At 45.3% G+C, this 25,238-nt stretch overlaps 2 protein-coding genes across 3 annotated transcripts in view; one reads left to right on the plus strand and one right to left on the minus strand.

The window, feature by feature from the left end:
• The window catches only part of slc2a8 (solute carrier family 2 member 8), a 43,199-nt gene extending 42,531 nt beyond the window's left edge, over positions 1-668 (minus strand). The window contains exon 1 of the mRNA XM_055659797.1: positions 389-668. Within this exon, the coding sequence (XP_055515772.1) occupies positions 389-462 (74 nt within the window). The 5' untranslated portion in view covers positions 463-668. The remainder of the gene's footprint in view (positions 1-388) is intronic.
• Positions 669-1,176: 508 nt separating this feature from the next.
• Positions 1,177-25,238, plus strand: part of fbxw2 (F-box and WD repeat domain containing 2) — a 41,826-nt gene continuing 17,764 nt past the window's right edge. Inside the window, exons 1-3 of one of the 2 annotated variants that reach the window (XM_055659795.1) lie at positions 1,178-1,317; positions 11,628-12,137; positions 19,719-19,913. In XM_055659795.1, the coding sequence (XP_055515770.1) occupies positions 1,182-1,317; positions 11,628-12,137; positions 19,719-19,913 (841 nt within the window). In that variant the 5' untranslated portion in view covers positions 1,178-1,181. Of the gene's footprint in view, positions 1,318-11,627; positions 12,138-19,718; positions 19,914-25,238 lie in introns of both variants that reach the window. The other variant, XM_055659796.1, reaches the window with a different exon arrangement.

Genomic DNA, 25,238 nt, shown 5'->3' on the forward strand with positions numbered 1-25,238 from the left:
GGAGAAACGTCTTCACCCAGAGAGTTGTGAATCTGTGGAATTCTCTGCCACAGAAGGCAGTGGAGGCCAATTCACTGGACGTTTTCAAGAGGGAGTTAGATTTAGCTCTTAGGGCTAAGAGAAATTGGGAAAAAGCAAGAACAGGGTACTGATTTTAGATGATCAGCCATGATCATATTAAATGGCGTGCTGGCTCGCAGGGCCGAATGGCCTACTCCTGCACCTATTTTCTATGTTTCAAGTCTGATGAACTGTCCCGACCGGCAGTCAGTCACCCGTTCCTTCCCATCAGAGGTGCTACCTGTCCCGCTGAGATACTGCAGCATTTTGTTTCCATCTTCAAATGAAAACTTAATATCGCTGCGGTGAGGAGTGCACTGCAGCTCACCTGAAATATTGCAGCTCCTGGGTGCTGGAGTGGGCAGCCGGGTCCAGCAGCGGCGACCATTCTTCTGCAGACATCGCTGCGATCTCCAGATGCAAGCGGAGCGCCGGGTCAACTCTCTCTCACTCACGTGACAGGAGCCAACACCCACGTGATCATCCCCGGGCTCCATCCCACGTGACCGGCCGGGTCGCAGCCGCTCACGTGACCCACTGCTCCGTTTCCCCGACAACCGGCCCGCCGCCCGACGGCCGCCTTCCCTTCACGCTGTGGGTTCAGCATCGCATTCCCGCACGGCGTGCGGGCGGGCGGGCCGGCCCTCCGCCTCTCCATCGCCGGCCTCACTGGAGCGGACACCCCCATTTCTAATCGTGGCCGTGCCGTGCGGCCGCCTGTGTCCCTCCTGAGCCTCAGCCTCAGCCTCCCCACCGTGCCGGCACCCACAGCGCCATCATCCCACTGGAGCATGCGCGAAGGCAAAGCAGCCTCCGGTCACGTTTGCTCTGCGGCGTTACGTCAGGCTCACGTACGTGCCACGTCGTTACGTCAGAAAAACGTGATTGTTCCGCCGTGCCAGCCTGAGCCCCGCAGGGCGCCGCCATGTTTGATACAGGCGAACACTTCTCTGCCCCCCCTCTTCCTGCGGAGTGCTGTCAGGGTAAACCTGCACACACATTATCGGATCTACGGGCATCCCAGCAAGTGTCCTAGCATCGTGCTTGGGCCAGGCGGGAGCTCCCGCACCACTGCAGGGCCTTTTGCAACTGCGCGTGCGTGGCCGGCGGCGGTGCGGCGCATGCGCGCGCCAGGCTGTGACGCCAGTTCCGGCCGTGGCAAACTTGGACTTGTCGCCGATCCCGCTCTGCGCCCGCAGCCCGCCCGCCCGCCGGCTCCGCGCCCACGGCAGCGATGCACACACCGCCCAGCGCCGGGTGAGCCCGCACCGCACCACACCCACACACAAACACACAACCCCACCTCACCCTAGCCGTGGAGAGTGGGGCGTGTTCAACTCCCCTCCACATCCCCACCCCGGTCAAGTGGGGCGTGTTGATCTCGGCCTTCCCTCAAGGGGAGGGGGAGTGGCTGTAGGTGGGGGAGATGTCTTTGGAAGAGGCTGAGGATAAGTTGTGAGGGGAGGAGGGTTTGAGTGGTTGAGGAAGGGGGCAGTGGCTGCAGGAAGGCAGGGCGAGTGATGGGGGAAGGGGAGTGCATGGGGATGAGGGATGGAAGGGGGCGTTGGGACGGAGGAGAGAGTGGGTTTGAACGCCGGGGGTGAATGGTTGGGGAGGAGGGGAAAGTTGAGTAGATGTACTACTGCAGATATACTCTGTGCCAGGGTTTCTACAGCCTTCTTGAGTGAAGAAATGTTTGTTCATGTTTTCCTAGAAAGGTTGGCTCTGCTTGACAGTTGCTCCTTTTGTTTTGATTGAAAGATAAGGCATGGAGACTGGCCCTTCTGCCCACTGAGTCCACAATGACCATTGACCATTCATTTACACCAGTTCTGTATTATTTCCACTTTGCATCCACTGGCTACATACTAGGGGAAATTTTAGAGGCCAATTAACCTATAAATCTGTTTGTTTTGGGATGTGGAAAGAAATTAGAGCATCTGGAGGAAATCCACCCGGTCACATGGAGAACGTGTAAACTCTGATACAGACAGGGACCTGATGTCTAGATTGAACATGCTGTGAGGCAACAGCTCTACCAGCGCCATTGTGCTGTCTTTAGTTCTTGACACACTTGCTGCATCATCTTCATCTGTTGTGTCAACCCATGGAAGAGGTTTTGTGCCTGACATTGTAATCTTCAGAGGATAAAGACAAAATGCTGGAGTAACTCAGCGGGACAGGCAGCATCTCTGGAGAGAAGGAATAAGTAACGTTTCGGGATGAGACTCTTTCGGAGGTTAGAGGCCTGAGATGTTTGGTTTTGCCCTGTACAAGTAATTTGTTTGTCATTCCCAATCCTAGCTCCGTACCCAATTCATAGATGGCACTGCTCATGGAGTTGCTACCTCACCGTGACAGAGAACCAATATTGGGTGCTGTCAGTGCTGTGGTTGCACATGCTCCCTGTGATTGCGCGGGTATCCTCCGGGTCCATGGGTTTCCTCCGTCATCCCAGCAACATGCAGGCTGCTGGGTTAATTGGCCACTGTAAATTGCTTCAGCTGTGTGGGTGCTTGACTGAATCTGGAGAGAGTTTGTGAAAATGAAGGGTGAACCAATAGATTAATATAAGATCATAATAAGTGGGCGGTGGATGGACTAAATTCATCTGAAAGGCCTGGTTCTGAGATACTTCAGTTACAGCACGCAAACGGGCCCTTTGGCCCGCCGAGTCTGCGCTGACCAATGATCACCCTGTACATTAGCACTATCCTACACACTAGGGACAATTTACAATTTTACCCAAGCCAATTAACCAACTAACCTTTATGCCTTTGTAGTGGGGGGGGGGAGAGACCCGAGCACCAGAGAAACCCCACGCAGTCACAGGGAGAACGTACAAACTCTGTACTTCTTTGATTCTGGCTCATCTTGTGCGTTCCACCGTTGCAAGTACGAGCTTTTTGTTGGGAGACCAGAGATGTGTACATTTTTCCAGCTGTTGCCTCATCCAGGCCCTATATAATTGCACCAAGCTGCTTTTCCCCTTGACCTTTGATTCTTTTGTAATAAAAAACGACATCTGATTTGCATTCCTAATTGTTTGCTGTATCTACACATTGACTTCAGTGAATCATGTACAAGTACAACCAGTCCCTTCTGAACAACAGCTACAAATGGAGAACCATTTTCAACATACACAAATGTTTTTTCTTTCCACCAAAGTAAATGACTCATTTGCCATGTCCTCATCTATTCATCTTAGTAAAGCCAATCCGATCCACTCATATGTTGATAGAATGGAGCAGCTGGGCTTGTATACACTGGAATTTAGAAGGATGCGAGGGTATCTTATTGAAACATATAAGATTGTCAAGAGTTTGGACACACGCTAGAGGCAGGAAACATGTTCCCGATGCTGGGGGAATCCAGAACCAGGGGCCACAGTTTACGAATAAGGGGTAAGCCATTTAGAACGGAGATAAGGAAAAACATTTTCACACAGATGGTTGTGAGTCTGTGGAATTCTCTTCCTCATAAGGCGGTGGAGGCCGGTTCTCTGGATGCTTTCAAGAGAGAGTTAGATAGAGCTCTTAAAGATAGCGGAGTCAGGGCATATGGGGAGAAGGAAGGAACGGGGTACTGATTTGTGGATGATCACATTGAATGGTGGTGCTGGCTCGAAGGGCCGAATGGTCTACTCCTGCACTTATTGTCTATTGTCTATTGTCATCTATCCTTCAAGCTTCTCTGTATTCACCCAAAACTCCATCCAGCTTTGTCTCATCAAATTATTTGACATAGATTGTGAACAGCTACGTTTTCACAGTCCCTAAAATATGAGCCATTTTACCTATATTGTTTGGCGTCTGTTTGATCCTCAGTCATTGCTGGTATGTTTTCATCAGTCCTGTGCACTCTGCTTCATAATGTTTTATGCAGCATCTTCTCAGAGACCTTCTGAATACACCCCATCAATTGCTTTCCCTTTTTCCGATCTGCTGGTCAAAGCCACAAAATGAACAGGTGGTGGGTATACAGAACAAGCAGTCAGAGAGGTAGTTGTGTCAGGCACCATAACAGCATTTAAAAGACACTTGGATAGGATAGGTTAAAAATTATATTAGCCTAACGTGGGCAAATGGGACTAGCTTGGATCGGGAATCTTGGTCGGCCTGGACAAGTCGGGTCGATGGACCAGGTTCCATGCTATATGACGATAACAAGTTTGACTGCCCATTCCTATTATTTTCAATACGCCCTGATATCACAGCCTTCCCAAGAGCAACTAAGAATAGGTAGCTAAAACTGACCTTGCCAGAGGCTAAAAGGGTCTCGACCTGAAATTCCTTCTCTCCAGAGATGCTGCCTGTACCGCTGAGTTTCCTCAGCATTTTGTGTCTTAGTAAATTAGTAAATTTTAGGATTTTCCCTAATGTTAAACTAACTGATTTGTTATTCCATGTCTTCTCTCTCTCCACCATTGGTGGGGAGTTTAATTTACGGAGGGGAGTTTGAGTTTGGAGTGGATGGGATTGGCTTTACTAAGTTTGACGTTGGCGAGTTGGGATTGTGGATTTGCTGAGGGATTGTGAATGATCATTATAAATATGATTATGGTGGTAAGGTTGGCTACAATGCCAATGTGCTGTATGATTTTATTTCATGAACAGGCCCTGCAGCTCAACTTGTCCGTACTGACCAAGATGCCCCGTCTACACAATCCCACCTGTGCATTAGGCCCATGTCCCTTTAAACCTTCCCTATTCATGTATCTGTTGTTATAGTACCTGCCTCAATTACCTCCCCTGGCAACTCATTCCATGTACCTCATTAATTTCCCGTCTGGTTCCTATTAAATCTTTCCTCTCTCACCTCTGGTTCGTGATACCCCTGCTCTGGGTAAACAATTCTATACATTCACTCTATCTATTCCCCATGTGATTTTATACACCTCTATAAGATCATTCCTCAGTCACCTAACCTCCCAAGAAATAAAGTCCCAGTCTGCCCAACATTTACTTCCAATTATTTGTAATGAATTTGCACTACTTAATCCAGTAGTGTTGAGTGATTTACCTGCACATCATTTAAAACAAAATCATAACTTTTCCCAAGGGAACCTTCCCCAAGGAGAAGCATAAGGTCGGACGTTGTGATTGCAATATATGAAAATGAAAGTTGCTACTCTCAGCACCATGAACCATTATACCATATTATTCCAGGTAAACCAGGTCAATCCAGTTATTACAGGTAAACCTATATGTAATAAGTGCGAGTTCCTGGTTTTCCTTCCAAAGTCCTCGGGTCAGTGACACAGTGTTAGACCTGCTGCCTCACAGCACCAGAGACCCAGGTTCGATCCTGACCACGGTTGCTGTCTATGGAGTTTGTACGTTTTTCCCGTGACCACGTAAACCAGTTGGTCTGGTTTCCTCCCACACTCTAAAGACGTGCAAGGTTAATTGGCTTCTGTAAATTATCCCCAGTGTATAGGATTGAACTTGTGTATGGATGATCTTTGGTCGGCATGGACTTGGTGGGCCGTAGAGACCATTTCCACGCTGTATCTCTAAACTAAACTAATGTCAAATTATTATCATGTTTTACTATTGCTGTTGCTTATCCTTATCCTCGGTATCTAAGCATGGCACATTTGCTGGCTACTTTATTTTTGTCCCTACTGAGACACTTTTGCTACCAAAGTGAGATGTGGAGATGGAATGTCATTTTACTTTTGAAAGCAAACAATGCTTGGATTATAGCAAAATTGGAAAACAATGTTTTTAGTAAAATGTTTGTAACTGGACAACCTTCTGCTTCAAATGTTCAAATGTAACAATCACAAACAAACTGTGGTTCTTTACCCTTCAGATTGCAGAATATCACAAGGACAAATCGTGTTTATAGTGGCACGGCTCTCAGATCATTTATTCTGGAGATGGAAAATATATATGCTTATATTCAGGGCAGCATAGTGGTGCAGCGGTAGAACTGCTGCCTTACCGTGCCAGAAACCTGAATTTGATCCTGACTACATCTGTTGGAAGTTTCTACGTTCACCCCGTGGGTTTTCTCCGTGTGCTCCGATTTCCTCGCACATTCCAAATACATACAGGGTTGTAGGTCAATTGGCTTTGGTAAGTTGTAAAAACAAAATTGTCCCGAGAGTATGGGATACTGCTAGTGTACAGGGGGATCGCTGGTCGGCACAGACTCGGTGGGCCGAAGGGCCTGTTTCCACGCTGTATCTCTAAATTGTGATTTCTCCATGGCTGAGTGCACACCCATTACTTAGAATATTTCTCCTTAATATATAAACAGTTTAGAGTTTTGTCAACATTTGTAGATCTAGAATTGGGTTTTAGTTGTAAGCTCAGACATTGATTTAAGCTTGTAAATTTGGTTCTCTTGAGCAGATTGATCGAACCATGAATAAACATCAAATCTCAAGACCTGTGTTAAATAATGTCTGTACAATTAAATCAATAGACAGTCTTTCTCTTGCCTGTGAATTGATGACCATATCATTATTCTGTGAGGATGCTCAGTTCCTGAGCCTCTGAAGGGGATCTGGTATAGAAGGGTCGACATGTCTCTAGATTGTTTGCAATGGAATTGCACTCTTCCCATTGTACTTTAATGCTGTGTGATGAGCATCTTTGGCAATGCTCATAATTCATTGACATTGTTACAACATTGGCATACTCAGTATATTTCAGATACCAGACAACACAAAATGATTGTGCCAGACCAATATATGAAAGAAATGCTCTGTAGTTGAATGGCATATACTTTTTCAATTTCTTTTGATAGAGTGCAAATAAAGACCTCTAATGATTTTAGCTGGAGATCTGGGATTTAAATGTCTGTGTTTAGTTTAGAGATACAGCGTAGAAATGGGACCCCAAAGTCCACGCTGACCATTGGTGCCCGTAAACTAGCACTATTGTACATTCAAGAGACAATTTACAATTTTAGTAAAAGGCAATTATTCTACAAACCTGTACGTCTGAGGTTTAGGAGGAAACCAGAGTTCCTGGAGAAAACCCACACAGGTCTCGGGGAGAACGTACTAACTCCGTCCAAGTAGCACCCGTAGTCAGGATCGAACCCGGTGTTCTTGCGCCGTAGGGTAGCAACTCTATAACTGCACCACCGTGCCACCCTTTGTGGTTTGGACAAAACTTCCTGTGGAGGTCACTGAAATCTTGGCTGGGGTGTTGAACTATGAAAACCCATAGTTCTCCACTCATGAAGCAGAATCTGATAGTGGGGGGGAGGACTTGGTCTGTATTTCAAGGTTTTGAAACACACTGAAATATCAACCTACACCTCAGTCTGAAGAAGGGTTTCGGCCCGAAACGTCGCCTATTTCCTTCGCTCCATAGATGCTGCTGCACCCGCTGAGTTTCTCCAGCATTTTTGTGTACCTGCTATTTCTCAGTTGCTTTTTGAACATCTGAATAATCCCAGCATATGCAATCATTCTTTTTAGATTTCTATCGTTTCTGATGTATTGTTGATTGATTTACCATCCATTCATTGATACCGTGGTAGTCGTGGCTTCTCTGGGGCTTTGTTGTTAAATAGGACCTTTGTATTTTTCAGCATTACAATGATCCCTCCTTTTTTAAAGTGGGACTAGCTTTTCAGACTGGCTTTGCTGATGCAGCCTCTCTACATAATGATGTTTGCATCCAGTACGTTTCAACTCCGTGGATTTTGAACTCGAGCCAACGTAGAATTTGATCTTTGCACCTTTTGATGTGTGCATGTTTGTCCTATGTTTGGCTTCAGATAAGTTATCTTAAACCAAGGTGCTGTAAAATTGTGGCACCATCGACCTGTCTGAATCTTCAATGAAGCCAAGATATGTACGCTACAATGTCAGTGATTGGTTTGATGAACGTGAGCACCTTTGCTTTGTCCTTGGTCCGATCATCTTTGTCGCTTCGTGGTTCACCTCAATGAGGAGAGGGGAAAGAAGGATGTCTTCTTCTTTTTGTGTATGGCGTGCACAGCCTAAAGTTGTAGGACAACTTGTTCTATTTGATCTTATTTGATTGTGCACGCCAGGTTGAAACTGGGCGGACCACGTGAAGGTTGCAATCTCCCACCCCGAAGGATGTAATTTAGTTTAATTTAGTGTCACGTGTACGGAGGTACAGTGAAAAGCTTTTGTTGCCTGCTAACCAGTCAGCGGGAAGACTATACACGATTACACTCGAGCCATCCATAGTGTACTGATACATAATAAAGGGAATAACATGAATAACGTTTAGCGCAAGATCAAGACCAGTAAAGTGTGATAAAAGATAGTCCAAGGGTATCCAATGAGGTAGATAGTTGTTCAGGACCGCTCTCTAGTTGTTGGTTGGATGATTCAGCTATCTGATAATAGCTAGGAAGAAACTGTCCATGAATCTGGAGACGTGCTTTTTCACACTTTGTATACCTTTTGTCTGATGGGAGAGAGGAGACGAGGGAGTGGATGGGATGCTACTCGTCCTTGATTATGCTGGTGACATTTTAGCATGAGGATTCACTAGATCACTGGCAACCCAAGCTCAGATGTAAGGGAATAAATGAGAGAGCCAAGTAGAGTAATTCCTGGCTGGAGAATTGTCTACCGTCTGCTCTGATTGTCTCTAACCTAGTCTCTTTAAACATGGTGACTTCACTGTGTGAACAGGTGCACCACCCTTCTCTATGCAGTCTTCTTAAAGATGTGGGAATAGGTACATTTGTGTTCTGGGCAATGGTTTAATGGTACTTTACTAAGTTAGTTAAGTGTGGCTGAAGGAAGACATCACACTAGCTTTAGTGAGCAAGTGAAAGCTTGAAATCCTTCGCCTTTGATTATTTTTTGGGATGGGTGTTTTAATGGCAAGGCTCGTGTTTACTGAGTAGCCTTACAAGCTCACGCCCTAAAATACTGCAGTCCTTTGGGTAAATGCGTCTCCATAAGTTAACAATGCCAGCATTTAGATCCATTGATGAAGGAATAGCAACCACCATGCTCAGGTGGTACATGGATTGCATTGTCTTGGACTGTGTTGATCTTAAAGTCATAGTAATTCTGATCAGAAACAGGCCATTCAACCCATCCATGCCGACCACGATGCCCTATCTTCGCTTGCCCCACCTGCCTGCATTTTGCCCATATCCTTCTAAACCTTTCCTAATCCTGTACCTGTCCAAATGTCTTTTAAGTGCTATCTTAAGGGGTTGGACAGGCTAGATGCAGGAAGATTGTTCCCGATGTTGGGGAAGTCCAGGACCAGGGGTCACAGCTTAAGGATAAGGGGGAAATCCTTTAAAACCGAGATGAGGAGAACTTTTTTCACACAGAGAGTGGTGAATCTCTGGATCTCTCTGCCACAGAGGGTAGTTGAGGCCAGTTCATTGGCTATATTTAAGAGGGCGTTAGATGTGGCCCTTGTGGCCAAGGGGATCAGAGGGTATGGAGAGAAGGCAGGTGCGGGATACTGAGTTGGATGATCAGCCATGATCATATTGAATGGCGGTGCAGGCTCGAAGGGCCGAATGGCCTACTCCTGCACCTAATTTCTATGTTTCTATGTTTAGTAATCTTCTCAATTACCTCCTCTGGCAGCTCGTTCCATATGCCTGTGTGGAAAAAGTTGTCCCTCAGGTTCTATTAAATCTTTCCCCTCTCACCTTAAACCTATGTCCTCTGGTACTTGGTTCCCCAACCCTGGTAAAATACTCTGTGCATTCACCTTATCTATTCCCCTCATGATACAGAGGATATATAAAGGGGCTTCACGAAGATATGGACAATCTGAGTTGAGTTGCATTCAGGTTTGTGAGTGTTTGGTGCTATAGTCAACCAGCAAGTCAGGAGTATTCCATCTCAGTATTGACTCAGCTTGTGGATGATGTTGAAGCTTGTGGTACAGCTCCAGGCAGTCGGGATGAATCAATATCTAGAGGTTATCTGGTCTATGATATGAACTTGCAGCTACAGTATTTATGTAACTAGACTGGCAACGTTTCCATTCACTGCTTACACTGCTTTGATGATGGATGGTTTGGAAATTTAGTTCCATTGATTATCAAGGATAAGTGGTTGCTGACATTTGTTGTGCTAATGGTACTTGCAGCTTGCCTGAATGTCAATGTGGTTGCATGGATTGCTTCGTTTTCAGTGCAGAGCTGATGGTGTTGCTTTCCAACAGGAAGATATATCTTGTGCAGAGCAGCAAAGTTCTGTCGGAAAAGCTTAATGCTGTTAAAGCTACAGTCTGAGGAGTGGAGGTGTACACTCCCCTGATTGTGCTCTACTGTGAAACCCATTTCTGCGTTGCAACAAGAAACTAGGTGGAAACTCTTGCTGACCTTGGACACCTGCATAAAGTTCCACAGGGTCCTTTTTTTCATTTGGAGACAGAAAAATAACACCCATTAGGTTACTGTAATCATGTATGAACTTGTAGAATTGATCAATGACGATTCAATATTGATGAGCTCCTTACTGGAGTCACCAGGGACCCTGTGAATGCAAGCCAATTAAAGGAAGCTGGAGCAGACAAAATGTTGCACGAAGGAGTTGCAGATGCTGGCTTAAACCGAAGATAGGCAGAAAAATGCTGGAGTAATTCAGCAGGACAGGCATTGTCTCAGGATAGGAATGGGTGACGTTTCGGGTGATCAAAAACGTCACCCATTCCTTCTATCCAGGGCTGTTGCCTGTCCCGCTGAGTTACTCCAGCACTTTGTGTCTATTTACTATTAAAGGAAGCTGGAGTTTGCAATTTCTCTCCCCCCCCCCCAGTGTTGCTTTGCAGAAGGTTGCTCTCTATTTTTTAGTTTATTGTCTGAAGTCTCCACAAAAATGGCTTTAAAGATATGGGCATGTCAATTAACTGCATATCTACATCTGTGCACAACAAGCTGTTCCACTGCAGTTGAATAGGAACCAAAAGATAGATCAGTTGGTCCAGAGAGTTTGGTATTTTAATGACAGAATTACATTTTATGAGAAAACTGCAAATCCAAGTGTCTTATTTTCATTCAATGATTCAACAATTCACGGTATGTAACAAAGTGGTTATATCCTAGAATTCTGACAGCATTTCACATTGTTTAAGAGAATACCACTGGTCATTGGCGTGCAGAGATTCAAGTACTTTAGCTCATTTTTTCTCTTGAATTTTATAAAGCCTGACTGAGTACAGATTAAAGTTTGAAGTGGCGGTTGAAGCAGCTGCTCTTTAGAGTTGGTGAAGCAGAAGCTTGTAATTTGAGTCATACAGCACAGAAACAGCCCGTGACGACCAAGATGCCCCATCTACTCTCATCCTGCCCCGTGTTCGGCCCATGTCTCTCTAAACGTTTTCTACCCTCGATAATTTTCCTATCCGAAGGTTAATCGTGAAGAACTTTTACAAAGTAATGTAAATAAGATTGAAGCTTCAGTTGTTTTGAAGCACTCATTGATGGATGAATAAAATATTTAATTGGCAGAATATCTCGCCCGCTGTGAAAATTGCACGGCAACTTGCAGCGCAATACAATGTTTGAGTTAATATATTAAACTGCTCACATGGCATCAATTAGTTCCAGGTTTAACGTGTTATTTTTTCCCCCCCCCACAGGTATATTGTCACATGGCCATATGGAGAGAAAGGACTTTAATACATGGCTTGAATCTCTCTCCGGCGTTTTTATCACACTGACAGATGCCCAGAAGAATGAGTCTTTGGACCACCTGATCAGCTTGAGTGGGGCCGTCCAGCTGAGACACCTCTCCAATAATCTAGAGACGCTTCTGAAAAGAGACTTCCTCAAACTCCTTCCACTGGAGCTTAGTTTTTATCTGTTGAAGTGGCTTGATCCTCCAACCCTACTCAATTGCTGCCTGGTCTGTAAGCAGTGGAATAAAGTGATAAGCATCTGTACTGAAGTGTGGCAGGAAGCCTGTCGGAGCTTAGGGTGGCAGATCGATGATACCATTGAGGACACGCTACACTGGAAGAGGATCTACCTGAAGGCGGTGAGGAGGATCAAGCAATTACAGGACAAAGAAGCTTTTGAGACGTCCTCCTTAATTGGCCACAGTGCCAGAGTGTACGCTCTCTATTATAAAGATGGACTGTTGTGTACAGGTCAGTATCGCAGATCAGCGTTCCAAGAAAGCCTGGGAACAAAATGCATGCAGCGTACTTTACAAAATGTTTGCTGAAATAGCAGCCACAAAATCAAGGACTAAATCATGCAAAAGTCATTATAGTTAAAAATCATGATAGTCAAAAATGGTGCTTCTTCTTGTGCTTCAGTTTTGCTATTGATTGACCTCTGCCAGATATTTCCCAGGATGGAAATACCAAATATGAGAGGGCATCACTTTGTGAAAGGGGCAGAGTTTAAAGGAGATGTGCAGGGTAAATCTTTTACCCAGAGGATGGTGAGTGCTGGAGCACACTGCCAGGCGTGATGGTTGGGGCAGATATCATAGTGCTTTTCGATAGGCAAAGTGGCGTAGCAGTAGGGTTGCTGCCTTACAGCTCCAAAGACCCAGGTTCCATCCTGACTATGGGAGCTGCCTGTACGGAGTTTGTACGTTCTCCCTGTGCCCGCGTGGGTTTTCTCCAAGAGATACAGTTTCCTCCCACATTCCAAAGACGTACTGGTTTATAGGTTAATTAGCATAGGTAAGTTGTAAATTGTCCCTAATGAGGATAGTGCCAGTGTATGGGGTGATCACAGGTTGGCACGGGCTCTTTGAGCGGAATGGCCTGTTTCCGCGCTGTATCTCAAGTCTTATAGATATGCAGGGAACGGTGTGATTTGGATTATACGCGGGCAGATAAGAGTAGGTCGTGGTATCATGTTTGGCACAGATCTTGTGGGCCAAGGGACTTGTTTTGTGTTATACTTTTCTGTGTTCAATGTATTACCTGCCACAACCAAATGCAAAGACTGGGTGCTGCATTTCTCTCTCCATCTGTAGCGATGCTGGTTTATGGTTGGTGTGAAGTAGGCGAGTAATCTACTTTGGATTTTGTTTCTTTCCTCCCTTCCACCAAGTGAAGTCAACATAGTTGAGCTTAGAGGCGACCTGGCTGAATATTCAAATGACAGTCACATTAGCATTCACCCAAAGCTTTAAGATGTGTTACTGGTGATTTCTGGTTTAAATTGCTATAATTGTACCGTGTTTAATTTTCACTTGTGCTGCCTAGAGGTCCTCCTCTACTCATAGAAGATAGAATTGTACAGCATGGATACCGGCCCTCTGGCCCAACGTGTTTGTACCAAACGTGTTGCCAATTTAACCAATCCTATGTGCCTGTATGTGGCCTTTATCTGTATTTTCTGCCTGCTCATGTGTCCGTATAATGCCTCTTAAACTTAAACGTTGCCATCTCCCCAGACAGTGTATTCCAGGCACCTCCCACTGTGTTTAAAACAAACTTGCCTTGCATAACTTTAAACATTTCCCTCCTCTCGTATCAAATCTAGGTTTTTAAGATTTCCACCCTGGGGAAAGGGACACTGACTATCTATCTCATGTATTTGCATGTATTGGGTGGGGTCAAGGAAAGAACGGTCACTTCGCGGCCCTGGTTTCATCAATCGTTCCACCACCACGCACAAGAAGTGCAAGACAGACACCGTTGTATACAGATGCTGAGAAGTGTGTTCAGCTCTGGCTGAACAACTTCTAATCTTGTGTGTGGACTCGATTAGAAGAAGATGTATCGGGTTACCCCTCAGCCATCAATGCTCAAGACAAAGCATTCAAAGTTTGGCCGACCTCTGATTATAGCTGATATCCTTCAGTTTTGGCACCATTCTTGTGAACTTCTTCTGTACATTTTCCAAAGCCTCCACATCTTTCCTACAGTGTGACAGAAACGCACACAATACTCCAAATGTAACCAAACCAAATGCTGGAGTAACTCAGCGGGTCAGGCAGCATCTCTGGAGAAAGTTTTATACCATTGCAATATGACTGACCAACTTGTATATTCGATGGCCCAAATGAAGAAGGCACATCTTCTTGACCACTCTATCCACTTGCATTGTCTCTTTAAGGGAATTTTAGTTTCCTTATTTGTCACGTGTACCGAGGTACAGTGAAAAGCTATGGTTAACCAGTTAGCGGAAAGACAATACACAGGGCTCTCACTTAACTTTTTTTCCCTGTTGCCAGCCGGGCAACCTCGGCAGCTTTTTAGGTTGCCAAATGACAGTTTAGGTGGTCATTTAAGATGGCTTGCATGACGAATGCGATAATATGCTCGGACAAAGTGCGTAGTTACCAGTCGGAATTGTGGTCAATGAAGCATTCACATATTATTTTTGCTTCAAATAAAGTCACAAACTAAACATATTCACCATTCAAGACATGATATATACCACAATGACATGCGTCAAAATTACAATACAGTATCTCATCTCTTTTTACACGATGCAATGAATGCAATTTCTATTATCTCTTTCCACTTCCAAACAAAAATCTGGTTGGATTTTTCAGCGCATGATCAACCTCGGTGAGATCAAGTGCAGGCTTGGCGATCGCTTCGCACAACACCTCCACTCAGTTCGCAATAACCAACCTGATCTCCCGGTAGCTCAGCACTTAAACTCCCCCTCCCATTCTGAATCCGACCTCCTCCATGGCCAGAGTGCGGCCCACCGCAAATTGGAGGAACAGCACCTCATATTTTGCTTGGGTAGTTTCCACCCAGCGGTATGAACATTGGCTTTTCCAATTTCAGGTAGTCCCTGCTTTCTCCCTCCTTCCCCTCCCATTCCCAGCTCTCCCACAGCCTACTGTCTCTGCCTCTTCCTTTCTTTTTCTCGCCCCCACCCCTCCCGACATCAATCTGAACAAGGGTCTCGACCCCGAAACGTCGCTTATTCCTTCGCCCCATAGATGCTGCCTCACTCGCTGATTTTCTCCAGCTTTGTCTACCAACGGGATCCCACCACTGGCCACATCTTTCCATCTCCTCCCTTGTCGGCTTTCTGCAGAGACGGCTCCCTCCATAACTCACTGGTCAATTTGTTTCTTCACCCCCTCCCCTGGCATTTTCCCTTGCAACTGCAGGAAATGCTACACTTGTCGCTTTACCTCCCCCCTTGACTCAATTCAAGGACCCAAGCAGTCGTTCCAGGTGCGGCTGAGGTTCACCTGCACCTCCTCCAACCTCATCTATTGCATCCGCTGCTCTAGGTGTCAGCTGTCCTACATCGGTGAGACCAAGCATTGGCTTGGCGATCGCTTCGCCAACACCTCCGCCCGGTTCGCAATAACCAACCTGATCTCCCGGTGGCTCAGCACTTCAACTCCCCCTCTGATTCCGAATCCAACCTTTCTGTCCTGGGCCTCCTCCATGACCAGAGTGAGACCACCGTAAACTGGAGGAGCAGCACCTCATATTTCACTTGGGCAGTTTACACCCCAACGGTATGAACATTGACCTCCAATTTCAGGTAGTCCTTGCTTTCTCCTCTGCTTCCCAGGTCTACCTCAGCCCACTGTCTCCGCCTCTTCCTTTCTTCTCCCCCCCGACCCAACCCCCCCGGACCCTCACATCAGTCTGAAGAAGGGTCTCGACCTGAAACGTTGCCCATTTCCTTCACTCCATAGATGCTGCCTCACCTGCTGAGTTTCTCCAGCATTTTTGTCTACCCATTCACACCAGTTCTGTTATCCTACTCCCCACACATTAGGGGCAATATTACAGGGACATGTTAACCTACAAAGCCAATGCGTCTTTGGGATGTGGGAGGAAACCCACGCGCTTGCAGGGAGAATGTGCAAATTCAACACAGACAGTGCCCGAGGACAGGATCGAACACAGATATCTGGCATGTGAGGCAGCAAGTCCACCAGCTCTGCCACTATATTTTATTTTCCAACACACAAAAAATTATACATTGATAACTTTGGTTACTAAAAATAAAGAAACTAACCATTTTCAGTCTTAAATCTCTTAAGTGACGCAATGTCCACCTTTACAGCTACTGTATGTTTTAATTCAGTTCAAGACTATGGGCAGTACATTGGCCATAAAGTTGCTGCCTAAAATTGCCAGAGACCCGGAATTGATCCTGAATATGGGTGCTGTCTGTATGGAGTTTTGTTTTCTCGTTTATAACATTGTTTTACAGAGTACTATGTTTACATATTCTGTTGTGCTGCTGCAAGTAAGAATTTCATTGTTTTAACTGGAACGTGAGAGAATAAAACACTCTTGACTCTTGACTTACGTCGCTAATGTGTGGGATAGAACTAGTGTACGGGCGATTGGTGTTCGGCGTGGACTCGGTGGGCCGAAGGGCCTGTTTCCATGTTGTATCTTTAAATTAAACTAAAAACACTAAAACCAGAGGAAATATAAAGAAGGGTCTCTACCTGAAATGTCACCCAATTTCTTCTATCCAGAGTTGCTGGCTGCTCCGTGGAGTTCCCCCGCACAATTAAAGCATGGAATAGTCTTCACCCGACCATAGTTAACCAACCAGACGCAACTAAATTTAAGGTAGCTCTTTTTTCCCAAGAACCCTTTTTTGCTTAAGCCCAAGTCAAGAGTCAAGAGAGTTTTATTGTCATGTGTCTCGGATAGGACAATGAAATTCTTGTTTGATGCAGCACAACAGAATATGTAAACATAATACAGAACGGGAGATAAAAGTTCAGTGTGTCTATATATCATAGACCATATATATATATATATATATATATATACACACACAATAAATAAACATAAAATGCAATAGGCTGTTATTTTTCAGAGTTTGGAGTTTGGTTGTGGTGGGTCCACTCCAGTTTAAATTCCATTTGGACCATTTTTGGAGGACCAGGAAACCAAGAAGCAAGAGTTACTCCAGGGAGTTACTCCAGCTCCAGGGAGTAATTCTGCGTTGGTTTTCAGCGGTCGCGGTGAGGCAGCGACCAGACAGCAATGGCGGCAAGATCTCCCACAATGCAAAGGGAGGGAGAAAGTGGCCGACGCCGACCAGTTGCCGTGGTTGTGTGCATGTGCCCCCCTGCACATGCGCACTGCCGATGGTGTGCTGGTTGTGGTTGTGGTTGTGCACATGCGCAGGGGGAGGATGTGCAGGCCATGGCAGTGCGCATGTATAAGGCGGCCTGCCGTGCCGAGCGGAGACCCTAGATCCGAGAGCCAAGCAGAGAGCCGAGAGCCGGACACGAATGGCAGGCGGAGATAGAGAGTGACAGAGAGAGAGAGAGAGAGAGAGAGATAGAGAGGGGGCCCGCTCAGGATTAAACCAGAGGTGTCCCGGGTGCTTGCCAAGCCGGGCAAAATGGCATGGCTTTCAGGTTGCCCGGCGGGACTGTAGGTTGCCATTGGCACCCGGGCAACCGTTAATTTCGAGCCCTGAGACATGATCACAGTCAAGCCATGCGCAGTGTACAGTTGCTGTCGGAGTAGAGATTTAAAAGAGTGGAGCGATTGTAATGCGTGATTACAGATCCACTTCTATGACCAGCAAGCAAGGAGTGGCCTGGGGTGGGTGCCATCTTGACCAACCTATGAACTTTTGTACCGTGATATTTCCTCTTTATTCCAATGCACTTAAAGGTCCTGCAATTCAATAGACAATAGGTGCAGCGTCGCTTCGAGCCAGCACCGCCATTCAATGTGATCATGGCTGATCATCCCCAATCAGTACCCCGTTCCTGCCTTCTTCCCATATCCATTGACTCGGCTATTTTTAAGAGCCCTATCTAGCTCTCTCTTGAAAGCATCCAGAGAACCTGCCTCCACCGCCCTCTGAGGCAGAGAATTCCACAGACTCACCACTCTCTGTGAGAAAAAGTGTTTCCTCGTCTCCATTCTAAATGGCTTACTCCTTATTCTTAACCTGGTTTTGGACTCCCCTAACATCGGGAACATGTTTCCTGCCTCTAGTGTGTCCAAGCCCTTAACAATCTTATATGTTTAAATGAGATCCGCTATGAGATTCACTCTATACTTTCCTCTTGTATTTGAAATCCTAAAATGCAACACCTCATATGTGTCCAGATATTCAACCTCTATTTCTCTGCCCACATTACTAACTGTTCCGTATCATGTTCCGTATCCTGATGTATAGTTTGATAACCTTCCTCACCATCCGCAACTCCACCAATTTACATGTCATCTGCATACTTGAGAACAAGGCCACCTACATTTTCATCAAAATCATAAATATATATTACCAACAAGAGATTCCAACACTGATTATTTTAGAATGCCTCTTGGCACACTCCTTAAGTCAGCAAAACACTCCTCTACCTATACTGTCTAATTCCATAACCATGCCAATTTTGAATCGACTTACCAACTCGCTGTTGATCCCATGTGACTTAATCCCCTGAACCAGCCTATCATAAAGGGATCTTATCAAATACTTTATCTAAGTCTATGTAGAAAACATTCAGTGTCCTATCCTCATCAATAACCTTCGTCACTTCCTCACAAAACATGATCATATTTCAGAGTCAGGCCCTCCTCTGCTCAAAGCCGTACTGACCATCCATAATAAGCGTAGGAAGGAACTGCAGACACTGGTTTACACTGCGTAAAGTTGGAAGGAATAGTGATGATGTGGATCTGAAGAAGGGTCTCGACCCGAAACGTTACCTATTGCTTTTCTCCAGAGACCTGCTGCATTTTTGTGTCTATCCATAAGTCCCTGCTTTGCCAAGTGCTCGTAAATCCTGTCCCAAAGAATCTTCAGTAATTTCCCTACCGATGATTTAGGGATCTGGATTCAGTCTCTTTGGAGAGAGATGTTCCATCTATAAAACATCCAGGAGGAGTTCACTGGCTCATGTAACGTTCGGCTGCAGGCATAGTTTGGTACAATTGTGTACATGCTCGGAACTGTTACATCAGAAAGATCAAATTGTATATTATGTCAAATGGAATTAGTAAGCAATCCATGATTAAATTGTATCTTAAAGGCCCTGTCCCACTTACGTGTCCTTGGCATGCAAATCACGCGTCCTGGTCGTCGCGTTGAGGTGCACGGGCATCGTGTGGCTGGTCCCACTGAGAAGCGCGGAGGGGTATGGAGTTGTGCGCGGTATCGCTTGGCGCTCTGAAATTTTGTAGCGAACGAAATCTTCGCGCGCCACCAGCTTGTCGCGTAACAGATGGCCAAAAAAGGGATAGGCCCAAGACCCTGGCGCGACGCAACGTCCCACCTCCCACAGCAGCAGAAGCAGGCATACGATCGCCAAGCTCGGCCTGGGCTCACAGCCGTTGCGGTCCGGATCCGCCCCCCCTTCTACTCCCAGAGCGGGGCCAAGAAAATTGAAGATAGACACAAAATGCAGGAGTAACTCAGCGGGACCGGCAGCATCTCTGGAGAGAAGGAATGGATGACGTTTCGGGCCAAGACCCTTCTTTCAGACTGAAGAAGGATCTCGACCCGAAACATCACCCATTCCTTCTCTCCAGAGATGCTGCCGGTCCCGCTGAGTTACTACTGCATTTTGTGTCTATCTTCAAATGACGTCACTCGCTCCAGACTGCTGTGCGGATGCATTAAGTCGCGTGCGACCTTCGCGGGACCGTCGCGCCTCAACGGGACCATGAGGTCGTATAATTAGCATGCCATGGACACGTAAGTGGGACAGGGGCTTAACTTACTGCATCTCAATGTCACAGTATTGTTTGCAGTGCGAAAAAGATGAGCTATTTTTCTTTTTAAAACCGCAGGGTCTGACGATCTCTCTGCCAAACTCTGGGACGTTTGTACTGGTCAGTGTATTTATGGGATCCAGACGCACACTTGTGCTGCAGTAAAGTTCGACGAACAGAAGCTGGTTACAGGATCGTTTGACAACACAATAGCCTGTTGGGACTGGAGCTCAGGAGCAAAAACCCACAACTTCCGAGGCCATACAGGGGCAGGTAGTAATCGGCAAATATACCTTTGTAGATAATCTTATTAACAATCCCGCTGTGTGCAGTTATTAGAGGAAGTTTGCAGTGAAATTGTAAATTGCTGTAAAATCTGAACGTTTGCCTCTACCCCCAGCGTAATGTTTGATGTAACATGGCTTAAAATAGAGCTGAACATTGGGGAGGCACAGTGGTGCTGCACTATAGTTGCTGCCTTACAGCGCCAGAGATCCGGGATCGATCCTGACAACGTGTGTTCTCTGCGCGGAGTTTGCACTTTCTCCCGGTGACTGTGTGGGTTTTTTCCGGGTGCTCCGGTTTCCTTCCACTATCCAAAGATGTGCAGGTTTGTAGGTTAATTGGCTTCTGTAAATTGTCTCGAGCGTGTGGGATAGAATCAGTGTCTGGGTGATTGCTGATCGGCACAGCCCCGTGGGCCGAAAGGCCTGTTTCCTCGCTGTGTCTCAAAAACGAAATAAACTTTAAATAGAGCCAATATTCCTGTAATTAATGAAACCCCCAAATGTTATTTTGCTACATCGTGATATAGGTTTTAATATTTTCTTTGTGGTGATAATGATTACATGAATCTAGTCATGCAACTTCTGTCTGAAGTCCACAAAAGACTAGCTGGCAAGCTTTAGTGTTAAACTCTTATTGTCGGGTATCATTGAGCTCATCCATTCATTCATGGGTTATCATGTGTTAAGTGGTTGCATAAAGTTTAGTTTTCGCCATTTAGACTTTGTAATAGAGTCAGAGTCACAGCGTGGAAACAGGACCTTTGGCTTAACTTGCCCACACCGGCCAACATGTCTCAGTTACACGAGTCCCACCTGCCTGCATTTGGCCCATTTCCCTCCAATCCTGTCCTATCCATGCACCTGTTTAACTGTTTCTTAAACATTGCGATAGTCCCTGTCACATCACCTTACTATTTACTATACAATTAAGAAAACAGAGTTTGGGTCCTCAGGCCCATAATACAGTACTCTCCATAATGTTTGGGACAAAGACCCATCATTTATTTATTTGCTTCTGGACTCCACAATTTGAGATTTGTAATAGAAAAAAAATCACATGTGGTTAAAGTACATTGTCAGATTTTAATAAAGGCTATTTTTTTTGACATTTTGGTTACACCATGTAGAAATGATAGCAGCGTTTATACATAGTCCCCCCCCCCATTTCAGGGCACCATAATGTTTATGACAAAGCAATGTCATGTGTGAAAGTTTGTTTCTTTAAAGCAGATAGAAACAAAAACTGTTAAAGGTAGACCATGGCAATCTTTAATTGATTTGTCAGACGGGAGTGGCAAAGATCTACAATGAGCACAAACGTTGCTCAGTGCTTCTCGGGCTCCCACTCACAGAACAAAGGACAGTTAGCTCAATTATACATTTTTCTTATCAGTAAAACACTCCCACCGCGTCTGATTATGGCATGACTGAAAGATTCTGCAACCTTTCAGAAGATAGGAAGTCTGGGTACAAATCAAGCTCATCCAATAACAAGTTATTATTTATCTCAGGAGCGTCAGCTATTTTTGTCAATCTTGGCTTCATTATGGCCTTGAATGAAGCACATGTTATTACTGCAGGCTGCCATCTTAATGTCTTAATGCCAACCTGTCCTTATAATTTACATTGTCATTCAGACTTGGCACCGAGCCATTTTTTTGTTCTACTAGTGCATGATTTTATAATACAATGACTCCATTTTAGATTTGACTATTATTTCATTCCCGATTTTTATCAAACGTGATAACATTCACAGTCCTCGGTAGGTACACACAACGGTCGCAAGTATTAGAGCAATGATGAGCAGAATGATAGAGCCATAATGTATCACAGTACCCCAAAGTCCATCAAATGAAAGGTATGGTTACCAGTTCAACAGTACCTCAAAGCCCATCAAACCAATGGTATGGCAACCAGTTCTCACTCTCTTCATTGACAACCATCCTGATGAAGCTTGTTTAGGGTCAATGGATCAGGTGCCACCTGTAGGCGGTGTAATCCTTTCAGCCGATATTGGAGTTGTGCCATAAAGTTTGCACCTGTCTGAAGGTGGTGCCAGTCTCTTCGTAGATCGTTGCACAGGTGAGGTGCTCCCCCCTTCTCGTCCTGTCGTGGGGTTCAGCACCTTGATCTAGACGCTAGCGTATCTGTGGGTTTGGACAGCTTCTCCTCCCAGTAGGTTTTGGTGGCCTGTTTCCACATCACCACGTAGAAGCAGCTGCTGGACTGGAAGTCAAAGACAAAGCCAGCGTAGATTGCAGTCTGTGTTGATGTAGAAGGTGCACCTGAAGTTGATGGCGTGAAACTCCTCAAATCCGTCAGCAAGGCCAGGGTCAGAGTTGGCGGTCTGCAGTAACTCCCTGCCCTTGTTGCGCACGACCCAGTTAGGAACAATCTGCATTATTCCGCTTGGAACTTCCTCAGGTCAGTCTCAGTGATGGCGCTTTTCTTGGGGCACATGTCATAGATATCTGGGATGTTGTTGTCAAAGTCGTCCTTGCAGGTGTCTCCTCTGCTGTTACCATCGTCATCGATCTGGTCAGGGATGGGAACAAAACGGCAATTGTCCTTCTCATCTGAAACGCCATCATTGCCATCCTCATCAATGTCATCACACTGATTACCCACCAGGTGTGAGTCATTGTCTTCCTGGATAGGGTTAGGCATAATCTCTTTCAAGAGCTCCATCTGTTTCATAATGTTCAGCTTCTCTCTTTCTAGACCCTTGGTCATACGATAGAGCTCAAAATGCTTCAAGATTGTTGATCAAAAGTGGTTTGGCTTTCCGAAGTTGTGACCAAAGGCTTTGTACTTCCTCCTGATCTGTAAAGATGTGCTTTTTTCTGTATGGATCAGCTTCACATGGTGCTGCTGTTAGCGATCAATCAAAAACACCTTGTTACCCCCTGGGTGGGGGCAAGGTCTTTCATGCACCTCTTCATGTTGCTCTTTTATATGTTTCTTAAGTCCGTCAACTCCTTTGTAAACAGCACAACAACCCTTATACTGACATCGATACACGGTGGGGAATTCTTCCCTTTCCAAGTTTGACTTTGGTTTCCAGCCACGTTTTTGTCCAGATTGTTTCTTCACATCCTTAATATTACACTTCTTAACTGGTAACTTACTCTTCTTTTTCCAATATGGTTGAAAAGACTCATCTGAAGAACCATTCTTAACTTTTGTTTCTCTTGTCATCTTCACTTGATAAACACCATTCCGAAAGATCACTGGACTCCAATCCATCCACAACATCATCTCTTATAGAACAAGATGCTTCATTGCATTTAACAGCTTTTTTCACATTTAATGGTTGAGTTGCATCTTGTACCTGAATTTTTTCACAAGAGCACTCTGTATATTCACAGATCTGAGCACAAGAACATATCCTTCTTCAATGGAGATTCGCAGTTGTCCACATCCGCTGACCACGAAGTGGCTCCACTGTATGTACAAGGCTGAAAGTCTGCTAACAATGGGACAGGTTGATGCTTCGCAACGTTATCACCCTCATCATTTTCAGTTACTGTTCCATTCTAAGGTGAAAAGGTTATTGAACCATCCAGAACTTCCTCCATTGAGTCCTTATTTCTACTGGATGGGCACTGTCCCTCATTCAAAACAATGCTGCGACTTGAATGCATGTCCAGGATGTAACTGTGGCCCTCTTTTCACAGTTCTGAACAGTCCTTCCAATTGCTAGTATTCTGCCTGATGCACCTCTACCCCATTGTAGACATTGGACTTTGTCTGTAGAACTGGTGTGCTATAATGCTCAGAACTATGTTCTCCACGCTAACCTTTCTTTTGCTCTACCTATCTTAGGTGAGCCTGAATTGATTACATTTATTCACGTTAATCCTTTGTGTCTTGCAGACATTGTAAAAGGGTGCAAGATTCTTTAGACTCATCATTTAGCTGTTGAATAACTATTAACTGGGTTCCTGCTTAATTAATGTTTCCAAACGTAGCTGACTTGATTCAGTTTCAATAGGTTTGTTTTTATCTGTATTCTGGGTCAAGGGATGAACCATGGACATGTGAACATTCAAATTGTGAGCCTTCTCGAACCAGTTCTCATATTGGTCACAAGAAAATTCAAGTTCAGCTTCTGCCTTGTGCTTGGTCATATGGTATTTCAAGGATGCTCTTTGCCTGCACTGGAAACCACAAACTTCACACTGCAAAGGTTTTATTCCAGTATGGCGCATTTGGTGAACTGACAGTTGCTTCTGCTGTATGAAAGTCTGTCCACATTCATCACAAATGTAGTTTCTTTTCACAAATAGAGTCGTTCTTTCTCCCAAGTTGTCCATCAGCTTGTGAAACCAGCATTCTTCTTCCTTCTCCATCAATGCCAACTGGCTGTCTGATCCATCCCAACTCAGCTCCCGGCTGGGATTCACCTCAATCCAGTTCTGTAACTGAGTTGCACTCCAAAATCAAGGCTTTTCAACTCCACAACCTGGTTGCTCTCCTTCAGCTGCTGTGTAATGGAAAAGCAATGGTCATTATCAGACTGAGCATTGGTGAGCACATTTCTCATCTGTTTCAGCTCGGTCTGTAGCTCCTGGATAAGCTGCCACCTTTTTCTGGTTACTTCAAGAACCTGTGGTAATGGATCCATCTTGGTCAGTGTTATAAACGTAAGGACAGTTGTCAGCCTTATTCAGGCCATCTTGGTGCAGCGGTTGTTTCCCCAAGTCCAGCCCATCATGGGCCAACCTCAGGATAAAAAGTAGGGTCAATATATTGCCCATTGTCCTTTCTTGGTTCTCCCCCATTTATAGTTAATCATATCAGATGTCTTCCACGGTAGTAATCTTCAATCTTCACGGTGGTTGGTGTCGAAGTAGCACCTGGTACAGTCCCCTCCAACACAGTCCCAATCTTGTCCGATAGTCCCAGTTGTATGGACTGTGTGTTCAACTGGCAGTGGCGTCTGCGTTTTCAACCCCTGTGAATGCAAGACTGACAAGGTTGTGCTTAATTGCTGTGCGTATGTAATTCATTCATTGCTGTGGACCTGTAGGTCATAACTAACTTCCACACTCTTAAGTGTCCCATTCATTCCCTCCACTAATCCAGAATTCTACGGGTGGTGGGGGATGTGAGATCACTCTTCATCTTCCTATCAGGCTGATCCTTTAAAAATAGATAATTATATAAAAAAAACAATTTAAAAAAAAATTCCCAATTGCTCCAATCTACCTCCCCAAATTTACAATGTCAAATTAAGAGATTTTGTTCTGAGATAAAGGCATCTCCAATCTCATCTATCACATCTACCCGTATGCCACGTGGCCATCGT

The sequence above is a fragment of the Leucoraja erinacea genome, chromosome 31, assembly GCF_028641065.1.
Source record: "Leucoraja erinacea ecotype New England chromosome 31, Leri_hhj_1, whole genome shotgun sequence".
Classification (NCBI taxonomy): Eukaryota; Metazoa; Chordata; class Chondrichthyes; order Rajiformes; family Rajidae; genus Leucoraja; species Leucoraja erinaceus.